Source organism: Zingiber officinale, chromosome 3A, assembly GCF_018446385.1.
Source record: "Zingiber officinale cultivar Zhangliang chromosome 3A, Zo_v1.1, whole genome shotgun sequence".
NCBI lineage: Eukaryota > Viridiplantae > Streptophyta > Magnoliopsida > Zingiberales > Zingiberaceae > Zingiber > Zingiber officinale.
The window spans coordinates 98,338,813-98,357,571 of record NC_055990.1 but is presented as its reverse complement, the minus strand read 5'-3'; the positions used below and the strand labels follow the sequence as shown (position 1 = coordinate 98,357,571).

At 37.3% G+C, this 18,759-nt stretch overlaps 2 protein-coding genes and 1 long non-coding RNA gene across 4 annotated transcripts; 2 read left to right on the top strand and 1 right to left on the bottom strand.

Moving 5' to 3' along the window:
• Nucleotides 1–9,836: 9,836 nt before the first annotated feature.
• Nucleotides 9,837–11,076, bottom strand: LOC122050531 (pentatricopeptide repeat-containing protein At3g25210, mitochondrial-like). The gene is made up of 2 exons (XM_042611424.1): nt 10,927–11,076; nt 9,837–10,556 (listed from the first exon to the last, which is right to left on the bottom strand). Exons 1-2 carry the CDS (start codon nt 11,074–11,076, stop codon nt 9,837–9,839), a joined length of 870 nt encoding a protein of 289 aa, XP_042467358.1.
• Nucleotides 11,077–13,037: 1,961 nt separating this feature from the next.
• On the top strand, nt 13,038–15,131 carry LOC122052147. Of its 2 annotated transcripts, none has more exons than XR_006131926.1 (3): nt 13,038–13,653; nt 13,772–13,862; nt 15,080–15,131. It is a non-coding gene; the product is annotated as an uncharacterized LOC122052147 (long non-coding RNA). The 2 variants fall into 2 exon arrangements; XR_006131925.1 differs by having other exon boundaries at nt 13,762–13,862.
• Nucleotides 13,855–15,131, top strand: LOC122052146 (pentatricopeptide repeat-containing protein At4g31070, mitochondrial-like). Its single transcript, XM_042613536.1, has 2 exons — nt 13,855–14,719; nt 14,817–15,131. Exons 1-2 carry the CDS (start codon nt 14,237–14,239, stop codon nt 14,841–14,843), a joined length of 510 nt encoding a protein of 169 aa, XP_042469470.1. The 5' UTR covers nt 13,855–14,236; the 3' UTR covers nt 14,844–15,131.
• Nucleotides 15,132–18,759: the final 3,628 nt, after the last annotated feature.

Genomic DNA, 18,759 nt, shown 5'->3' with positions numbered 1-18,759 from the left:
AATAAATTTCAAGGATGAAGAAATTCGGCCACCACCAATGCTCCAAGGATGCTAGAGACGAGACTTGCTTTCTCTCCTTCTTCTCCTTCCTTGATCCGGCCACAAACAAGAGCTCCACCAAGAAGATAGTTTTCGGCCAACAAGAGGAGAGGAGAGAAAGAGAAGGGCCGGCCACCACACCAAGGAAAAGAGGGAGAAAAATAATAGAGGTTGTTCACCATGAAGGCACCCCTACCCCTTCTTTTATATTCCTTGGCTTTGGCAAATAAGGAAATTTATTTATAATAAAATTTCCTTAACTTTCCTTGACAACAATTAATTAAGAAAAAATTAAATAAATTTTCCTAATTAATTGTATGTGGTCGACCACTCATCTAGAGCAAATAGGATAATTTTAATCAACAATTAAAACTTCCTTTTTTGTCTTTGGAAATTTTAAAAATAAAATTTCCTTTTAAAATCCTTCATGGTTGATAAAAGAAATTTCTATAATTTTAATTTTAACATGTGAATAATTCTTCAGAGAGAAAAAATAAAATATCTTTCCAATCTACAAATAAGGAAAGAGATCTAATCTCTTTCTTTAATCTTTTGTAGATCTTTTAAAGAGATATTTTAATTTTAATTCTCTGTAATAAATTATATCTTTCCACATAATAAAATTAAAATTAAAATTCTTTAATTAATGGGGCCGCCACCTAAGCTTGGGTTCAAGCTAGGGGCCACCCATGAACCAAGGCTTGGCCGGCCTTAGCTTGAACCACAAGCTAGCTTGGCCGGCCCCTTTCTCATGGGTATGAAGGTGGGTATAGGTGGGTATAGTACTCTATAAATAAGAGGCTACGATAGGGACCGAGAGGAGGAATTGGTTTTGGTCTCCCGATAAAATTAAGCATCCCGTGTTCGCCCCGAACACACAACTTAATTTTATCAATAATAATTCATTCCACTAGAGAACTATTATTGAACTACCGCACCAATCCCAAATTACATTTTGGGCTCCTTCTTATTATGAGTGTGTTAGTCTCCCTGTGTTTAAGATATCGAATGTCCACTAATTAAGTGAGTTACTGACAACTCATTTAATTAATATCTTAGTCCAAGAGTAGTACCACTCAACCTTATCATCATGTCGGACTAGGTCCACCTGCAGAGTTTAACATGACAATCCTTATGAGCTCCTCTTGAGGACATTATCAACCTAGTATCTCTAGGACACAGTTTCCTTCTATAATCAACAACACACACTATAAGTGATACCATTTCCCAACTTATCGGGCTTATTGATTCATCGAACTAAATCTCACCCATTGATAAATTAAAGAAATAAATATCAAATATATGTGCTTGTTATTATATTAGGATTAAAACACACTTCCATAATAACCGAGGTCTTTGTTTCTTTATAAAATCAGTATAAAAGAGAACTCATAAATTCTACTCAATACACTCTAAGTGTACTAGTGTAATTATACATCCAAATAAACTGATACCTAATTACACTACGACCTTCTAATGGTTTGTTCCTTTCCATTTTGGTCGTGAGCTACTGTTTATAATAAGGAACCGATAACATGATCCTCTGTGTGACACACACCATGTTATCTACAATATAAATTAATTGAACAACTACAGTTATCATAAATGTAGACATTTGACCAATGTGATTCTTATTACTAAATAAATGTTTATACCAAAAGCTAGGCATTTAGTATACACCCTAACAATCTCCCACTTATACTAAAAGACTAAGATGTCATATCTGCCATACATCTGATTCCTAACCCTTCAATATCAAAAGCTCTTGCCTTAAGGACCTCGGTGGAAGGATCTATAGGTCATCAGATGCAATCTAGGTAGCAACAACTTCTCCTCGTTTATACGATTTCTCGTATTGGTGGTACTGCGCTCTTTTATGTTTACTTGCCTTTATAGACTTATGGTTTCTTCGAGTTTATTGCACCAATATTATTACAATAAATTGTAATAATCTTTGACAAACTAGAAATCATATCTAAGTCTATCTTGAGATTATTGAGTCATTCAGCTTTATAGCTACCTCGAGGCTTGCCATATACTAAGCTTCTATGGTGGAGTCCGAAAACACCTATGCTTATCACTCTTCCATAGTTATGACTTTACCTCCTAAAGTAAACACAAAATCCGAGGTTGACTTATTATTGTCCCTATCCGATTGGAAGTCAAATCCATGCAACCCACAAGGACCAAATTAATGTCTTGTAAGCTAGCATATAATCTCTAGTGCCTCTAAGGTACTACAATATATCTCTTCTTATGCGATCCTTGTCCTTGTCGAGGTTACTTTGATATCACTAACTATGCCTTTGGCAAAATAGATTTCGATCTCGTCATAGCATACATTAGGCTTTCAACAGTAGCATAAAGAACTGCCTATATTTCCTTTATCTCCTTTGATGTCTACAGAGACATATCTTTAGATAAAGTTACTCCATCCTGAAAATGTAAGAAACCTTTCTTGGAGTTTTGTATGCTTAAAACGAACAAGAATTTTTTCTATGTATGAAGCTTGGGATAAGTAAAATATTCTTTTCTTGCGATCCCTTATTACTTTGATCTCAAGAATATATACATTCTCCCAAGTCCTTTATATCGAATTGTTTGGACAACCATACCCTTACTTCTGACAACATTTTGATATTGTTTCCAACTACCAAAAATGTTATCTAAGTATAGTACAAAAAATACCACCACGTTTCCATCACATCTTTTGTATACACAAGACTTATCCGGTTACTAAATCCATAGATCTGGATTACTTTGATAAACCGGATATTCCAAGACCTTGAAGCTTTGCCTCAGTCCATAGACTGATTGAGCTTACACACAAGATGCTCTTAGCCCTTTGCAATGAACCCTTCTGGTTGCTTTATATGGATGTTTTCTTCAAGACTTCCATTAAGGAATCTTGTCTTGACATCCACTTGCCAAATAGATAAAAGAATCGGATAGACTTAAGCATGACTACCGATGAAAAGTTTCCTTTTTCATCAAGCCTTGCTTTGAAAGTTACTACCTTCCTGTCTATCCTCTTTTCCTATTATAGACCGTTTTACACCCAACGGCTTTTACACCATTTGGTGATTCTACAAGCTTCAGTTTTATTAGAATACATATATTCTAATTCTTTTATTCATTACTCTTTGCCAAGATCTTGCATCTTTATCTTGGAGTGCTTCATCATATGGGAGATCAGGTTCATGTCCTCGAGGATCGAGTCCAAAACTCTCCCAAAACATGAACCTATTTAGGTTGCATAACAACCCTCCCACTACAACAAGACACTTTCTGTAATTGTGTATCAATTTGTGATACGTGTTGCAGTTTTCTTGTGGTATCTCATCTTGTACAATTGGTACTAGGTTAGACATGTCCTTTATTATTTCCTTAAGAACAAATTTACTTATGAGCACGTGGTTCATTATATAGTCTTTTTCTAAAAATCAGTCATTGATGCTAACAATGACCTTCTGATTTTTAAGACTATAAACCTACTTTTGTTTATCTAGGATAACTTACAAACAAGTGAACTCCTATCCAACTTATCATTGTCTCTCTTTAACATATGTGATGGATTACCCGAATCCGAATATGCTTCAAAATAGGTTTTCACCTATTCAGCAATTCTATATGAGTAGAGAGTTCTAACTTGGAAGGTACTATGTTCACTTTCGTTATCAGAGTTTATCCTTAAAACAAATTTGGTAATTTTCTGAATAACTCATCATCTATCTAATTATTTCATAAGAGTCTTTTACCTTCTTTCTACTACACCATCCTTGTTGGGGTGTACCAGGTGCAGTTAGTTGGGGTTGAAATCCAACTACTGATAAGTGACTCCTAAAATCTCTCAAGAGGTACTTGCCACTATGATCTTACCATAGTGACATTTACTTTAACATTTCTCCGCATCAGCCTTGTACTCTTTGAACTAATCAAAGTACTTAGTCTTGAAGTACATTAAGTAAATTTATTTGTATCTTGAATAGTTATCTATAAAATAGATGAAATATTCAATACTACCTCTTATCCGGATAGTCATAGGATCACATAAATCGAATGAACCGATTTCAACATATCTTTGACTCCATACCCTTGGACTTAAAAGCTTCTTGGTTATTTTCCTTCCAAGTAAGACTCGCAGGTTGGAAAGATTTCCACTACTAATGAACCCAAAGTTCATCTACCAATGAATCCTACTTAAGTTAATATAACCTAGCCTTAGATGTCAAAGATATAATTGGTTCATTTTCGAAAGTTGCTTTCTCTTAAGTTAGAAGATGTGTTATTAATTTCCATTTGTTGCATCATGGGAGTTATTGGATTATAAATTGTCAACCAACATACCAGAATAGATAACTTGCCTATTTTTCTTGATAACAACTTTGTTATCAAAATAGACACAATATCTATTCTATAATAGTTTAGAAACTGAAATCAGGTTCTTTCTAAACTTAGTATGTAAAGACAATTCCTAATAATCCAAATTTTATTCCTATTAGAGAATAAACCTCTCCCACTGCAACAGCTGCTACTTTTGCAGTAGTGCCCATGTGGACGGTGTTTTTTATTTTCATTTAGTTGTCGGGTTTCCTGGAACCCTGCAATGAATTGCAGACATGATCAGTGGCTCCCATATCTACACACCAGGTACCGGTAGATAACTCCACTAAACATGTATCAACTAATGAATAAAATACACCTATATTGTTCTTAGTTCTAAGAGGACAGTCTACCTTAATGTCCAAATTCTATTTCCAATCAATTATAATTGGGACCACTAAGTCTATCCTAAAGTATATCAGCTAGGGATTGACCATCATCCTAAGAATCAACAAAATATTTGGTTAAGACCAACTCCTTAAAAATCCCCATGAATTTTGTATGCCACGTTAGTGTGGACGTATACAAATTCAAAGATGAAATTTTATCATTTAATTTTATTATCTCGTCAACCTTACTTTATGACGAATAAAATTAATAGTTGGTCTATCTTTAATCAAATATTTGGTCAAGACTCTAAATTTAAAATAATATTGATTCCTCTAACAATACTATTTAAATTTACCAACACCTCAAAACACCGTGAATTTTGCATGCCACGTTAGTGTGGGCGTATACAAAATCAACATTTGTAAGAGGAGGGTTTTACCCATTAACTATCTTGTCAACGTAACTTTATGACAAATAAAATTATCTCAACACCGTTAATTTTGTATGCCACGTTAGTGTGGACGTATACAAAATCAATCATTTGTAAAAGGGTTTTAACCCTTTAATTTTATTATCTTGTCAACCTAGTTTTATGACAAATTAATAGTTGGTTTCATTTGGTCACACAAATAATAGCAGTGACTCTGATGGGGAGGATACTATTAGATGTGTCTAAGTGTATACCATTACTTGACACTAAGTCCATTAATAAGATTATGCCCTTCCGGTTGGGGAAGATCACACGCTCTTAATTAACTTCCTATAGTCATCTAAAATGGAAGTTTTCTAGTGATCCGCAAACAAGCTCATCCGTTATGGAGGAAGGCACTGAGCCAACGCAAGCTTGTTTGCATCACTTACAAACCAATAATGGAGACCATGGGATTTACTTAAAATCCCTCTCCCACTTAGTTATTTATTAATGAGGAATTTTAACTATGCTAGCCTACTAAACTTGTAAACTAACATGCACATACAAAGACAATATAAAAGCAATAAATAGAAAATCTAATTTTCAACTATTATGGCTTTTATCTCTAGTTGTCCTCCGTGTGTTGTCATCCCAAGTGCTGCCATATTTGGCCACCGCCACCGGGTCTAGCTGTCGCATCCATCTTGCTCCTTGCCTGCGCCTCTGGTCCTTAGAAGGTTCCACGCTTTGCAAGATTCGATCCGCGACATAAATAGAATTTTACAATTTTGATCCTATATTCCATAAAAGGAATGTACATGTATCTAGATCAAAAATAAAATCCTAATAAAACTAAATACAGCTCCTGCTGTATTTTATAATACAATCATGCACACACATATAAATGCCCTTGACATGTCCAAGGGTCCAATCACACACATAAAACTATAAGCCATAATAGTTGGATCCTGCATCCACAAAGTTAGCACATCCTACTATTATCCTGCCTAAATTATGTATGACATGTGCATAATTAAACTAATACCAAATACATAGAGGCAAAACCCTAGCTCTGATACCAATTGTTGGTTGCTACTCGGAAAACCTATAGGTTCCACTGTACAAAAATTTTGTACAAAGGTCTGAACCTTTTCCTAGCTACCATGTGTTCTTTTAAATTAAATTTTGGATCGCCTGCGGAACTTAACACGTTTGATCCAAAACTTAATCTATTTGTTTTTTTAGGTTTTGACTTGGATCTCCTGCGGAACTTAACACGTTCGACCCAAATCACCTTAAGTTATTAATTCCATTAAATATTAATTTCCATAATTGGTTCCCAGTACTGACGTGGCGAGGCACACGGCCTTCTTGGATATGGGAGCAACCACCACCGACTAGACAAAACCTTTTATAGAAAGCTAATATTTAATTTCCTAAAATAACTTTAGGTTAATCGAAAAGAACAATCAAATCACAAGGAAAAAAAACAAAAGAACACAACATCGAAAAACATATTCGAAATTCTAGAATCGTAAGCCTCTTGTATTTGGTATTATTTCCATAAATAACTAGTATGATGCGGAAAGAAAAATTACTAGTTATACCTTGTAGAAAAACTTCTTGATCTTCTACCGTATTCCTCTTCTAACCTCGGACGTTGTGTGGGCAACGATCTTCCGAGATGAGAAACCACCAAGCACCTTCTTCTTCTCCTAGCTAGGTTCGGCCAACACAAAGAAGCTTCACCAAGGACGAAGAACAAAACACCAACCAAGCTCCAAGGGATACAAGCTTTCTCTCCTTCTTCTTCTTCTTCTCCAAGTAGTATCCGGCCACCACAAGAACTCCAAGCAAGAGATAAGTTTCGGCCACCACAAAAGAGGAAGAAAGGAAGAGGATGATGATGGCCGGCCATAATAAATTTCAAGGATGAAGAAATTCGGCCACCACCAATGCTCCAAGGATGCTAGAGACGAGACTTGCTTTCTCTCCTTCTTCTCCTTCCTTGATCCGGCCACAAACAAAAGCTCCACCAAGAAGATAGGTTTCGGCCAACAAGAGGAGAAGAGAGAAAGGGAAGGGCCGACCACCACACCAAAAAAAAAAAAAAGGAGAAAAATAATAGAGGTTGTTCACCATGAAGGCACCCTACCCCTTCTTTTATATTCCTTGGCTTTGGCAAATAAGAAAATTTATTTATAATAAAATTTCCTTAACTTTCCTTGACAACAATTAATTAAGAAAAAATTAAATAAATTTTCCTAATTAATTGTATGTGGCCGGCCACCTCATCTAGAGCAAATAGGATAATTTTAATCAACAATTAAAACTTCCTTTTTTGTCTTTGGAAATTTTAAAAAATAAAATTTCCTTTTAAAAATCCCTTCATGGTTGATAAAAAGAAATTTCTATAATTTTAATTTTTAACATGTGAATAATTCTTCAGAGAGAAAAAATAAAATATCTTTCCAATCTACAAATAAGGAAAGAGATCTAATATCTTTCTTTTAATCTTTTTGTAGATCTTTTAAAAAGAGATATTTTAATTTTAATTCCCTGTAATAAATTATATCTTCCACATAATAAAAATTAAAATTAAAATTCTTTTTAATTTAATGGGGCCGGCCACCTAAGCTTGGGTTCAAGCTAGGGCCCCAAGGCTTGGCCGGCCCTAGCTTGAACCACAAGCTAGCTTGGCCGGCCCCTTTCTCATGGGTATGAAGGTGGGTATAGGTGGGTATAGTACTCTATAAATAAGAGGCTACGATAGGGACCGAGAGGAGGAATTGGTTTTGGTCTCCCGATAAAATTAAGCATCCCGTGTTCGCCCCGAACACACAACTTAATTTTATCAATAATAATTCATTCCACTAGAGAACTATTATTGAACTACCGCACCAATCCCAAATTACATTTTGGGCTCCTTCTTATTATGAGTGTGTTAGTCTCCCTGTGTTTAAGATATCGAATGTCCACTAATTAAGTGAGTTACTGACAACTCATTTAATTAATATCTTAGTCCAAGAGTAGTACCACTCAACCTTATCATCATATCGGACTAGGTCCACCTGCAGGGTTTAACATGACAATCCTTATGAGCTCCTCTTGAGGACATTATCAACCTAGTATCTCTAGGACACAGTTTCCTTCTATAATCAACAACACACACTATAAGTGATACCATTTCCCAACTTATCGGGCTTATTGATTCATCGAACTAAATCTCACCCATTGATAAATTAAAGAAATAAATATCAAATATATGTGCTTGTTATTATATTAGGATTAAGAGCACACACTTCCATAATAACCGAGGTCTTTGTTTCTTTATAAAATCAGTATAAAAGAAACGACCTCAAATGGTCCTACTCAATACACTCTAAGTGTACTAGTGTAATTATACAGTCAAAATAAACTGATACCTAATTACACTACGACCTTCTAATGGTTTGTTCCTTTCCATTTTGGTCGTGAGCTACTGTTTATAATTTATAAGGTACTGATAACATGATCCTCTGTGTGTGACACCACACACCATGTTATCTACAATATAAATTAATTGAACAACTACATTTATCATAAATGTAGACATTTGACCAATGTGATTCTTATTACTAAATAAATGTTTATACCAAAAGCTAGGCATTTAGTATACACCCTAACAGCATCTACTTCAATGTCCCCAGACCTTGTTGAGCAAGAATTTTGAGAAATTGATCGACTGTGATCCTCATTTGAAGCTACTTAGTGAGTAACCTGATATTATATTAGAATCACCTTACTTTAATGCTCAGTACTCAGTTTTGGAAGATCGAAGTGATTCTAAAAGCCTTATTAATGATGTTATTAAGGATGATTCTAGAACCACTTTCTCTAACTTTTACGAATAGGGTCCCCTTTTGCAACATCATCAATCTCCAATAAGACGAGAAACACAGGATTCTTTCGGAAGGGCACCTCATTTTGATTCACAAGACACTCCTTTACCATGCTCATGTAATAATATTAGCTCCAACTGCATCACCTTTCGATAATTCATCTATCCTAAAAGTGTTGGGACTAAAGTTTATCTACGAATAAAGTTGAGGAGCTGGCTTCAGGAAACACATCATTGCCTTTTGACGCTCTATTCGACAAAGAGATAACAGACTTTATAGCACAATTCTTTGACAATGATTCCCAGTCTTCTGCACAAGCTGGTGTTGGATCCGACGATGAACCTTATTCAACACTAGAGGCCGAGCTGTCATTCTTGGAATTTCTGATAGTTCCTTGTTGCGACAAGTCCTGAAAACTATTGTTTTACTTTATGTAGGCCCGGAGAGCTTCAACTTTAGTGAATATATATATATATATATATATATTCTATGAGATTCTCTTACAACTCGAAAGATATTTTTATACCTTTCTATCCATATGATGATCAACTTGAAAGCATCAAAATAATATCTCTCCAAATGATTGAAAATTGTGATTGTAATAAACTGGCTATAAGATAATCATTTCCATAATCTTTAGTGTGAATTCTAAAGAACTGTTATTGTCGATCGAATGCAGTGCGTGATCTCTTCCCATTTGCATAATTAAAATGAAAAAAACATTTTTCAATGATTTTGGAATGGTTCATGCTCAGAAAGGGCCAAACTTTACTTCAAACAAGAGTAAGCAATCAATGTCGCGGCTGGCAGACCCAGTGCAAGCTGGCCAACAAGTCGGATTGCATCCTTCCTTTCATGGCGCCCTTCCTCTGTCGGAGCTCCTCCAGCAGATTATATGCCACCTCCAATCGCCCCTCCCTGCACATCTCCTCCAGCAAGGTCTGGTTGGTCAGAATGTTCGGTGCCTTGTAGTTCTCCAACATGTCGTATACCACCTCGACCGCCGCCTCTAGCCGCCGCTCCAATGACAAGCTGCAGATTATCGCCATGTATATAGTCGTCGTGGGCACTAGTGCCTTCGACCTCATCTCCTTGAAGTAGTTCATTGCCTTCTCCAACCACCCCTTCTGGCAAAGCCCCTGCACGATGTAACCGTAGGAGTACTCGTTGGGCTCGCACCTATAGAGCCCCATCTCCCTGAACACTTGGATGACCTCCTCCATCTCCAGGCACCGTGCATAGGCCGTGATGATGAGGTTGAGCGCGATGGTGTCCGGGATCATGCCTGAAGACTTCATCTGCCGCACCAGCAAGCGAACGGAGTGGAGATACACGTATGAGACCGTTGGCTTGCCGATCCGGCGGAGCACCACAGCCAGGAGCATCGAATAGGTCTCTATGGATGGCCAACATGCCAGGGTGTTGCTGTTGTTGTTGCTGCTACCCTGGCGTTGCTGCATCTGCTTGTATAGATCGAAGGCGCGGGAGAAAAGGGGGCGGCGGGAGCAGCACTGATAGGAACCCCGGGGCTTATCACGTGGAAAAATCGAAAGGGAAAAATGAGAAGGAGGATAGGATGATCACTTCAAGGGGATCGACCTCTAATAATCAAATGAAATTGATTAACTAAAAGGAAAATTACTTGTCTTCCAAAATTACGTCTCTTTAAATAGACACCTAAATGACCTTTTCAAATGAAAAGGTCTAAAACAAAAATAAAAATAAAATAAAAATGTATTTTCAAGAGAAAATGTTTTATCTAAAACTTGTCTTATAAAAGGAAAAGGTCTAAAACTTATCTCAGAAAAGGAAATAAGTTAAAGGATTTATTTGAATAGATTCATTAAAGGATCCTATTATTCCACCACCCTTCGAAACAACCTTGTCCTCAAGGTTGTTTAGCAATAAACTCTGGAACATTTTCTTGAATGACATCATATAATTCATAAGTATTGCTCCGATTCTATCTTCGGATACATTGTGTTCAATGACAAATTGCTTATTAGGTAGTGCAAGAACTAGTGTTGTCATCATAACTTCCTTTAAATTTTGGAATACCTTTTTTGCTTTAAGGCATCATCTAAATGCATCTGTGAGACCTAGGAAATCACGTAATGCCTTGATACTTGTTACGCTTTCGCAAGTACACGGATACGTCATCAGTAATAAAAGATTATCGATCCCATGAGGATTGGTTATAAGTACTAGTGATTGTTCACGTAGAATTAGCTAAACTACTGATGGTTATAGGTGAACTATTTCTCAAGAAGAAAAGAACTTGGGAAGTAGATATGAGAACTAGTGAGAGTGAGAGAGAGAGAGTTTTACTTGGCTTGGGAAGAGATCTAGGAGTTCAGTTTCGTTGTGGTGGTAGTTGATGTATTATGTTCTATCCTTTCCTAATCAACATGTACTCATCGGAAGTTCAAGCTACTACCCTTAAGCACTAAACAAAGAAGATTCTTATGGAACCCTATTACGATTAACCCTTGTCACTAGGGCGCCTCGGTATATCACAAGAATGTGAATCTGATCGATATCATTAAAGATAGAGATAGGGGTTTGGTTTAGTTTCCTACTTCCTTATTAAGAATTGCCTCTCCTTTCAAGAGAGTATCTTAGATGTCCGTGAACGGGTTACCCCTGTCACTAGGGCCCCTCGGGTATACAATCTAAGATCCTCTATTTACAAAATTAACAATTCATACACAATCAATTAATACGATATGGTAATCTGAAGCAAGTTTCATGCATATCAAATAGAAACAAGACAAGCGAAATCATTCAATGAGAAAAAGGCATAAACATGAGTCTTACATTAATACCTATCCACAACAACTCCATGATCCTAGAACAAGGAATCTACTCCATAGACATAGGAGAAAAATTCGAAGATATAGTATAATTAAACATACAATCCCCAAATAATAAGAGAGAGGGAAAAGAGATGCTTATTCAATGTCGTCCTGTGATCTTCGGATCCAATCCTTTGCTTCTGGAGTTGATATGATGATGGAGGTGATCTCAGATCGTCGAACAGAGGTCCGGGACGACGTGGATCGACACCAAGGTATATCTCTCTCTCACGACTCGCCCCCTTGAAGAAGGGTTAAAGGCCCTTTTTATTGGCTAGGGCACGGGTGCGTGCACGGCCCATTCCACGGTCGTGCGAGATCCGCACGGGTAGCTCCTCCCTCTCTTCGGGTAGAGTGGCATGGTCATGCGAGATCCACATGGCCAACTTCCTCTTCCCTTCGGGTTGAGTGGCATGGCCTTGCGAGATCCGCACGTCCGTGTCTTCCTTCAGCTCGGGTCTACATTGCACGGTCGTGTGAGGTTCACACGACCATGTGCTTCTTGGCTACTGGTCGTGAGGCACGGTCGTGCGAGGTTGCACGGACGTGCGATGCTCTCTCTCGGGAATGGCCACATGGTTGTGCAGGGTTGCACGACCGATGTCAAGTGGCTCCCTACTTTGCTCTGGTGTATCGACAATCTTCGTTTTCACTCCAAAAGTTATTCCTGTCAACACAAAACCAAACAAAGAGCATATCTCTGACAAAAGAGTAATTAATGCAGAATAAACAATAGGAGAGATGATTATGTAAAAAATATATGCAAATAAACACTACAAGAAAATTGGGATTTAACAACACTTGAAAGACAACATTTTTTTTAAAAAAGCGTTATCTTTTTTTTTTTACAACGCTTTTAGTGAAAAACGTTATCTATCTCTTTGTTTTCTTACTAATAGACAATGTTTTTTTAAAAATTGTTGTCTATTACTGATTTTTATAGGTCAAAGACAACACTTTTTGAAAAGCATTGTCTATTAGCAATTTTTTAGTGTCTATGACAACAATTTTTAAAAAGCGTTGTCTATTGTCAAGTTCTCATCTAAATTTGGGATGATATGAAACGTTGGATAAGAAGTAGAAAAACCCTAGATTTCACTCGGCACCCACTTATCTCCCGAATACCCCCCCCCCCCCGAACCCCTCTCACGCGTCTTCGATCTCCTCCAGAACCCCTCTCACACAAACCTCATCTCACACCCTCTCCGACGAACTCTTCCATGAACCTCCCCTCCTAACTCCTCTTTGCCAAATGAAGCCAAGCGACATTTCCTTTCCGGCATATAGGCAAGAGAACGTGTTCCTAGGGGCACTCACCGTGAGGGAAACCATCACCTACTTGGCCCACCTGCGACTTCCGACTGCAGGAAAGAGGGAGGCAGAGATGGCAGCAGTGGTGAAGGTGGTGGAGGTGACGATCCTTGAGATGGAGCTGCAGGAGTGCGCAGACCGGTTGATCGGGAACTAGCACATGAGGGGGATCAATGGCGGGGAGAAGAAGAGACTGAGCATCGCACTGGAGATCCTGGCGCGGTCGTGACTCCTCTTCCTCGACGAGCCCACCACCGGGCTCGACAACGCAGCCGCCTTCTTCGTGGTGGAGACGCTGAAGCACATCTTGGTGGACAACAACAAGACCATTGTCTCCTCCATCCACCAGCCCAGCAGCGAGGTCTTCAGCCTCTTCGATGACCTCTGCCTCTGATTTGGCGGAGAGGTCGTCCTCTTTGGAGATGCTAAGTTGGCTACCCAGGTAACACTTTTAACAAATATCGTCGTTCAAGGAGAGGGGATGATCGCAGTGATTGAATTATTGATCTATAACTTGAGGAAAGATCTAAACTCTGATTTGGTGTTGTAGTTTTTCGCAGATGTTCGAATTTTTTTGACATTTTCCCCTCAATCTCGCTCTTGCTTTCGTTTGGAAGTTGAGCGCTAAAGATGATCAGATCGCCCTGAATGGTTAAATATGTTCTGTGCGATTTCTAAAGGATTGTTGGTAGTTGCTCGTTTTTTAACGTGAAATTATCTTATGTAGGCTGTGATTGTTGAAGATAGGATAACACGCGCTTGTAATCAACGCTTTCGATGTCGGCGACTTTCACACCGCTTCCTCCCTCTTCTCCACCATGCGCCATCAAGGCGACGCCAACCTCAACCATTACACGCTTCCCCTCCTCAACTGTGCCTCGGAGAATCAGATTAAGCTCTGAGAAACCTTCCATTCCCTCGCTATCAGGATTGGTCTCGCAGGTGATGTCTATTTGTGTAACACCATGATGGAGGTGTACGCTAGGAATGGTTGAGTCCCCTTGGCCCGCCGGCTGTTCGAAGAAATGCCTCTTAGGGATGTGGTAACTTGGACGTCCTTGTTATCCAGCTATGTTAGCGCGGGAGACTCTCCCGAGGCCTTCCACTTGTTCTGCCAAATGCGAGCGGAGGGTCTTGAGGTGAATCAAGTCACAATGGCGGTCTTGCTTCGAGCATGCTATGGTTCTGAAGACAAGGTCGCAGGGTGCCAACTACAAGCATTTGCGAACAAGGCAGGCCTCCAAAGTCATGAGTTGCTTCAAAATTCAATTTTGAGCATGTTCAGTAGATTGGCTTGCTTCGAAGAGGTCATGAAGTTTGTCATCATTCAAAACAGGAGCATTGCCTCTTGGAATATCCTCCTATCATCCTACTCTTTCATAGGGGATGTTTCCAAAGTAGTCAAGTGCTATAGGAAGATGAGACTAGAGGTGACTCCTAGCAATGAGACTCTAACTTTGCCCATCTCTGCATTCGCCAAGTGTGAGCATCTCCCTGGTGGAAGAGAGGTACATTGCAATGCCATCAAAACTTGACAGATTGACTCAGTTCTACGTGCCACTCTCATCGATTTCTATACTAAATGTGGTGAATTGAAATCAGCAGTCATGTTGCATGATGAATGCCAAGTGAAGAGCAACACCATATGGAGCATCATGATGTGGGGCCTTATTCAGAATAACACCATATGGAGCATCATGATGTGGGGCCTTATTCAGAATGGTGAGTTCTTGGAAGCTGTCAACGTGTTTGAAAGAATGCAAAAGTCCGTAATTAAGCCTTGTAAGGATGCTCTAAGGGCCTTAGTTGTCGCATATACTAACTTGGGAGCTTTGTTGTTGGGTAGAGGAGTTCATAATCTTATGTAGGCTGTGATTGTGTAAATAGAATTTTTTTTGTAAATATTATAGTTTTTGTAAACATTCGAATTTACTATTGTGATAAAAGAAAAATAATCATTTTTTAAATATAAAAATAATAATTTTGTAAATAGATTTTTGTTTATTTTAAAAAGACAACACTTTTAAAGTGTTGTAAAAGTATTGTTGTTTGCAAAAAATAACAACGCTTTTTAAAGCGTTGTAATAATATTGTTTTTGAAAAAAAAACAACAACGCTTTTAAAACGTTGCAAAAGCGTTGTCATTGCTACAAACGACAACGCTTTTAAAGTGTTGTCGTTGAGCAAACTTTTAATAACAGTGCTTTTAACAACGCTTTTTCAGGCACATAGACAACGCTTTTAAAGCGTTGTCTATCAACTTTTTTCTTGTAGTGAAAGCAAGTGAATGTGCATTAAAATATGCATAAACGATCATAATATGTACGTACATCAATACTCTTTGGGGTGGGTCACTCCATCATAACTAGAACTTTTGAGGGATTAGTAGCTACTCCTTTTTGGCTTACAATATGACCAAGATATTCCACCTTAGTTGCCCCAAAGCTGTACTTAGCTCTTTTCACAGAAAGAGAATGCTCATGCAAAAGAGTAAGTACTTTATAAAGGTGATGCACATGATCTTCGAACGATGAACTATAAACAAGGATGTCATCAAAGAAATTCAAAACAAACTTACAAAGGTAAGGCCTGAAGATATCATTCATCAAACTTTGGAATGTAGAATGTGCATTAGTTAAATCGAAAGACATGATTAAAAATTCATAAGGACCATCATGAGTCTGAAAGGCTGTTCTTGGAATATCTGGCTGATGGATTCTTATATGATGGAAGTCTGAGCGAAAATCTAACTTTGAGAAGAATGAGGAACCTCCTAATTCATCAAGTAATTCATCAATGATGGGGATGGGGTACTTATCTTTCATTGTAATTTTATTGAGTGTCCGGTAATCTACACACATTCGCCAATTTCCATCTTTCTTTCGTACAAAAAGTATTGAAGAAGAATATGGAATTACACTTACGCAAACGATACCAGCTTGAAGCATCTTTTGTACACTCTTCTCAATTTCCTCCTGTATGTAAGGGTAGCGATAAGTCCTAACATTTGCTTTAGGATCTTTTTTGGTGGAGAGTTGCATAAGAAAAATGGAGCAATCTTTCTTTAATAATTACTCTGTTTGATGACTACTGATTGATGCGATAGTATTTTGTCTCTTACCTCTGATACAAACTCTTTTCCTTGATCTTGGAAGCACATTGTTAGTTTAGAGAAATTCCATATTGTGTCTCCTAATATTCTCAACCATTGTGCTCAAAGTACAACATCATATCCATCTAGGGGTAAAAGAAAGAGATCTGTGATTAATTCATAATTTGATAAGAAAATTTTAATACTATCGCATTTTCCTAGACTTGCAAGTGATCTTCCATCCGCCATCTTAACATTAAATATAGATGCTCGCTCTATTTTTTGTTTAAGCCTCCTTGCTAAGGTTGAGTCTAGAAAATTATTAGTGCTTCCTGAATCTATAAGTATCATTACTGGTTGCTTTTTAATGAATCATTTTACCTTCATTGTTTATGGAGTTTGTAGCCCTTCTGAGGCATGTATAATGTATTGATATTGCCATAGAGTCATCTTGTACTTTGTTGATATTATCTTGTGTTTCACCTTCATCGAAATCAGCTTCTTCCTCAAAGTTCTCTATTGGTTCAATAATCAATATCTTCTTTTGCTTGCATTGATGACCACGATGCCACTTTTCATCGCGATGCCAACATAATCCCTTTGTCATCCTTTCCTTGATCTCTTCTTTTGTCAATCTACGGGGTGTCGAATAATGTGATGGGTTTTCATGAATTACCTTGTTATTTCTTCTTCCTTCCTCATTGATCTGTTGGTTAGTCCTAGAAAAAACGTACCGATTCCATTGTACAAAATTTTTTTGTACAAGTGTCGAACCTTTCCTTAAATAACCTATTGTGTTTTTTAGAAGTTAAATTAGGAATCACAGACGGAATTTAACATCATTGATTCCAAATTTAATTTATCTGTTCTTAATGGTTTAGATTTGGATCGCAAGCGGAACTTAACACTATTGATCCAAATCCACCTATGTTATTAATTCCATTAAATATTAATTTTCAAAATTGGCTTCCAGGACTACATGGCGAGGCACATGGTCTTCTTGGATATGGGAGCAACCACCACCACCTAGACAAAGCCTTTTAAGGAAAACTAATATTTAATTTCCTTAAATAACTCTAGGTTTAACCAAAAAGAACAATCGAATCACAAATTCAAAAAATAAAACAAAAGAAACACAAATTCAAAACAAATCTGAAAACTCTAGAATCATATGCCTCTTGTGTTTGGTATTTCCAAAAATAAGTATACAAAAAAAAACTAGTATGATGCGGAAAATAATTACTAGTTATTCCTTTCTTTGTAAGCAAATAACCTCTTGATCTTCTACCGTATTCCTCTTCTTATCCCGGATGTTGTGTGGACAACGATCTACTGAGATGAGAATCCACCTAAGTCACCTTCTTCTCCAAGCAAAATTCGGCCACCATAATTCTCCAAGAGAAGTAGAGGTCCAGCCACCACCACCAAGCTCCAATGAATGCAAGAAACAAAACCTCCTTTCTCTCCTTCTTCTCCTAGCTAGAATCGGCCACCATCAAGAGCTGCAAGAGGGGATAAAACCGACCACTAAAGAAGAAGAGAAGAGGAGAGGGAGAACCTCTAGGGCCGGCCACACCAAGGAGAAAAAAAGAGGAAGAAAAGAATAGAGTCGTTAGTCATGAAGGCACCTCTACCCCCTCTTTTATTATTTCTTGGTCTTGGAAAATAAGGAAATTTAAATAAAAATTTCCTTAATTCTTTTTCCATGAAAAATAAAATTTATTTTAATTAAAAATCAATTCCCTTTTCATTATTATAATAGCCGGCCACAACCAAATCTCCAAGCAAAGAAAATTTTAAACACAAATTAAAACTTCCTTATTTGTTTTCAGAAATTTTATAAAAAATTTCTTCAATAATTTTTCCCTTCATGGTGGATTATAAAAAGGAATTTTTATAAATTAAAATCTTTCTTTTAAATATGTGGATAAAAAGAAAGTTATCTCTAAAAAATTAAAATCTCTTTCAATATACAAATAAGGAAAGATATCAAATCTTTTCTTAATCTTTTGTAGAAGCTTTATAAAAGAAATATTTAATTTTTAAACTCTCTTTTAAATCATAAACATGATTAAAAAAGGAAAGTTTTCTTAAAATTAAAATCCACCTTTTAATTTACAAATAAGGAAAGATTTCAAATCTTTTCTTAATCCTTTGTAGAAAGCTATAAAAGGAAAATTTTAAATTTTAAACTCTCTTTTAAAATCATGGAATCCACATAAGAAAAATTTTAAAAAATAAAATTCCTTTTTATTTTAATAGGGTCGGCCACCTAAGCTTGGGTTCAAGCTAGGGTCGGCCACCTCATGAACCCATGAACCATGTCTTTGGCCGGCCCTAGCTTAGACTCCAAGCTAGCTTAGCCGACCCCTATAGGATGGGTAAGAAGGTGAGTATAGGTGGGTATAGTACTCTATAATTAAGAGGCTATGATAGGGACCGAGAGGAAGAATTGGT

Excerpts from the sequence above, each read along its gene's own strand:
- LOC122050531 (XM_042611424.1), bottom strand. The coding sequence starts at position 11,076 with ATGACAACACTAGTTCTTGCACTACCTAATAAGCAATTTGTCATTGAA. Across the intron at positions 10,557-10,926 it reads TAAACAACCTTGAGGACAAG|TGCTGCTCCCGCCGCCCCCT; the intron begins GTTGTTTCGAAG and ends GGTTCCTATCAG.
- LOC122052146 (XM_042613536.1), top strand. The coding sequence starts at position 14,237 with ATGCCTCTTAGGGATGTGGTAACTTGGACGTCCTTGTTATCCAGCTAT. Across the intron at positions 14,720-14,816 it reads ATCTCCCTGGTGGAAGAGAG|TCATGTTGCATGATGAATGC; the intron begins GTACATTGCAAT and ends TGAAATCAGCAG.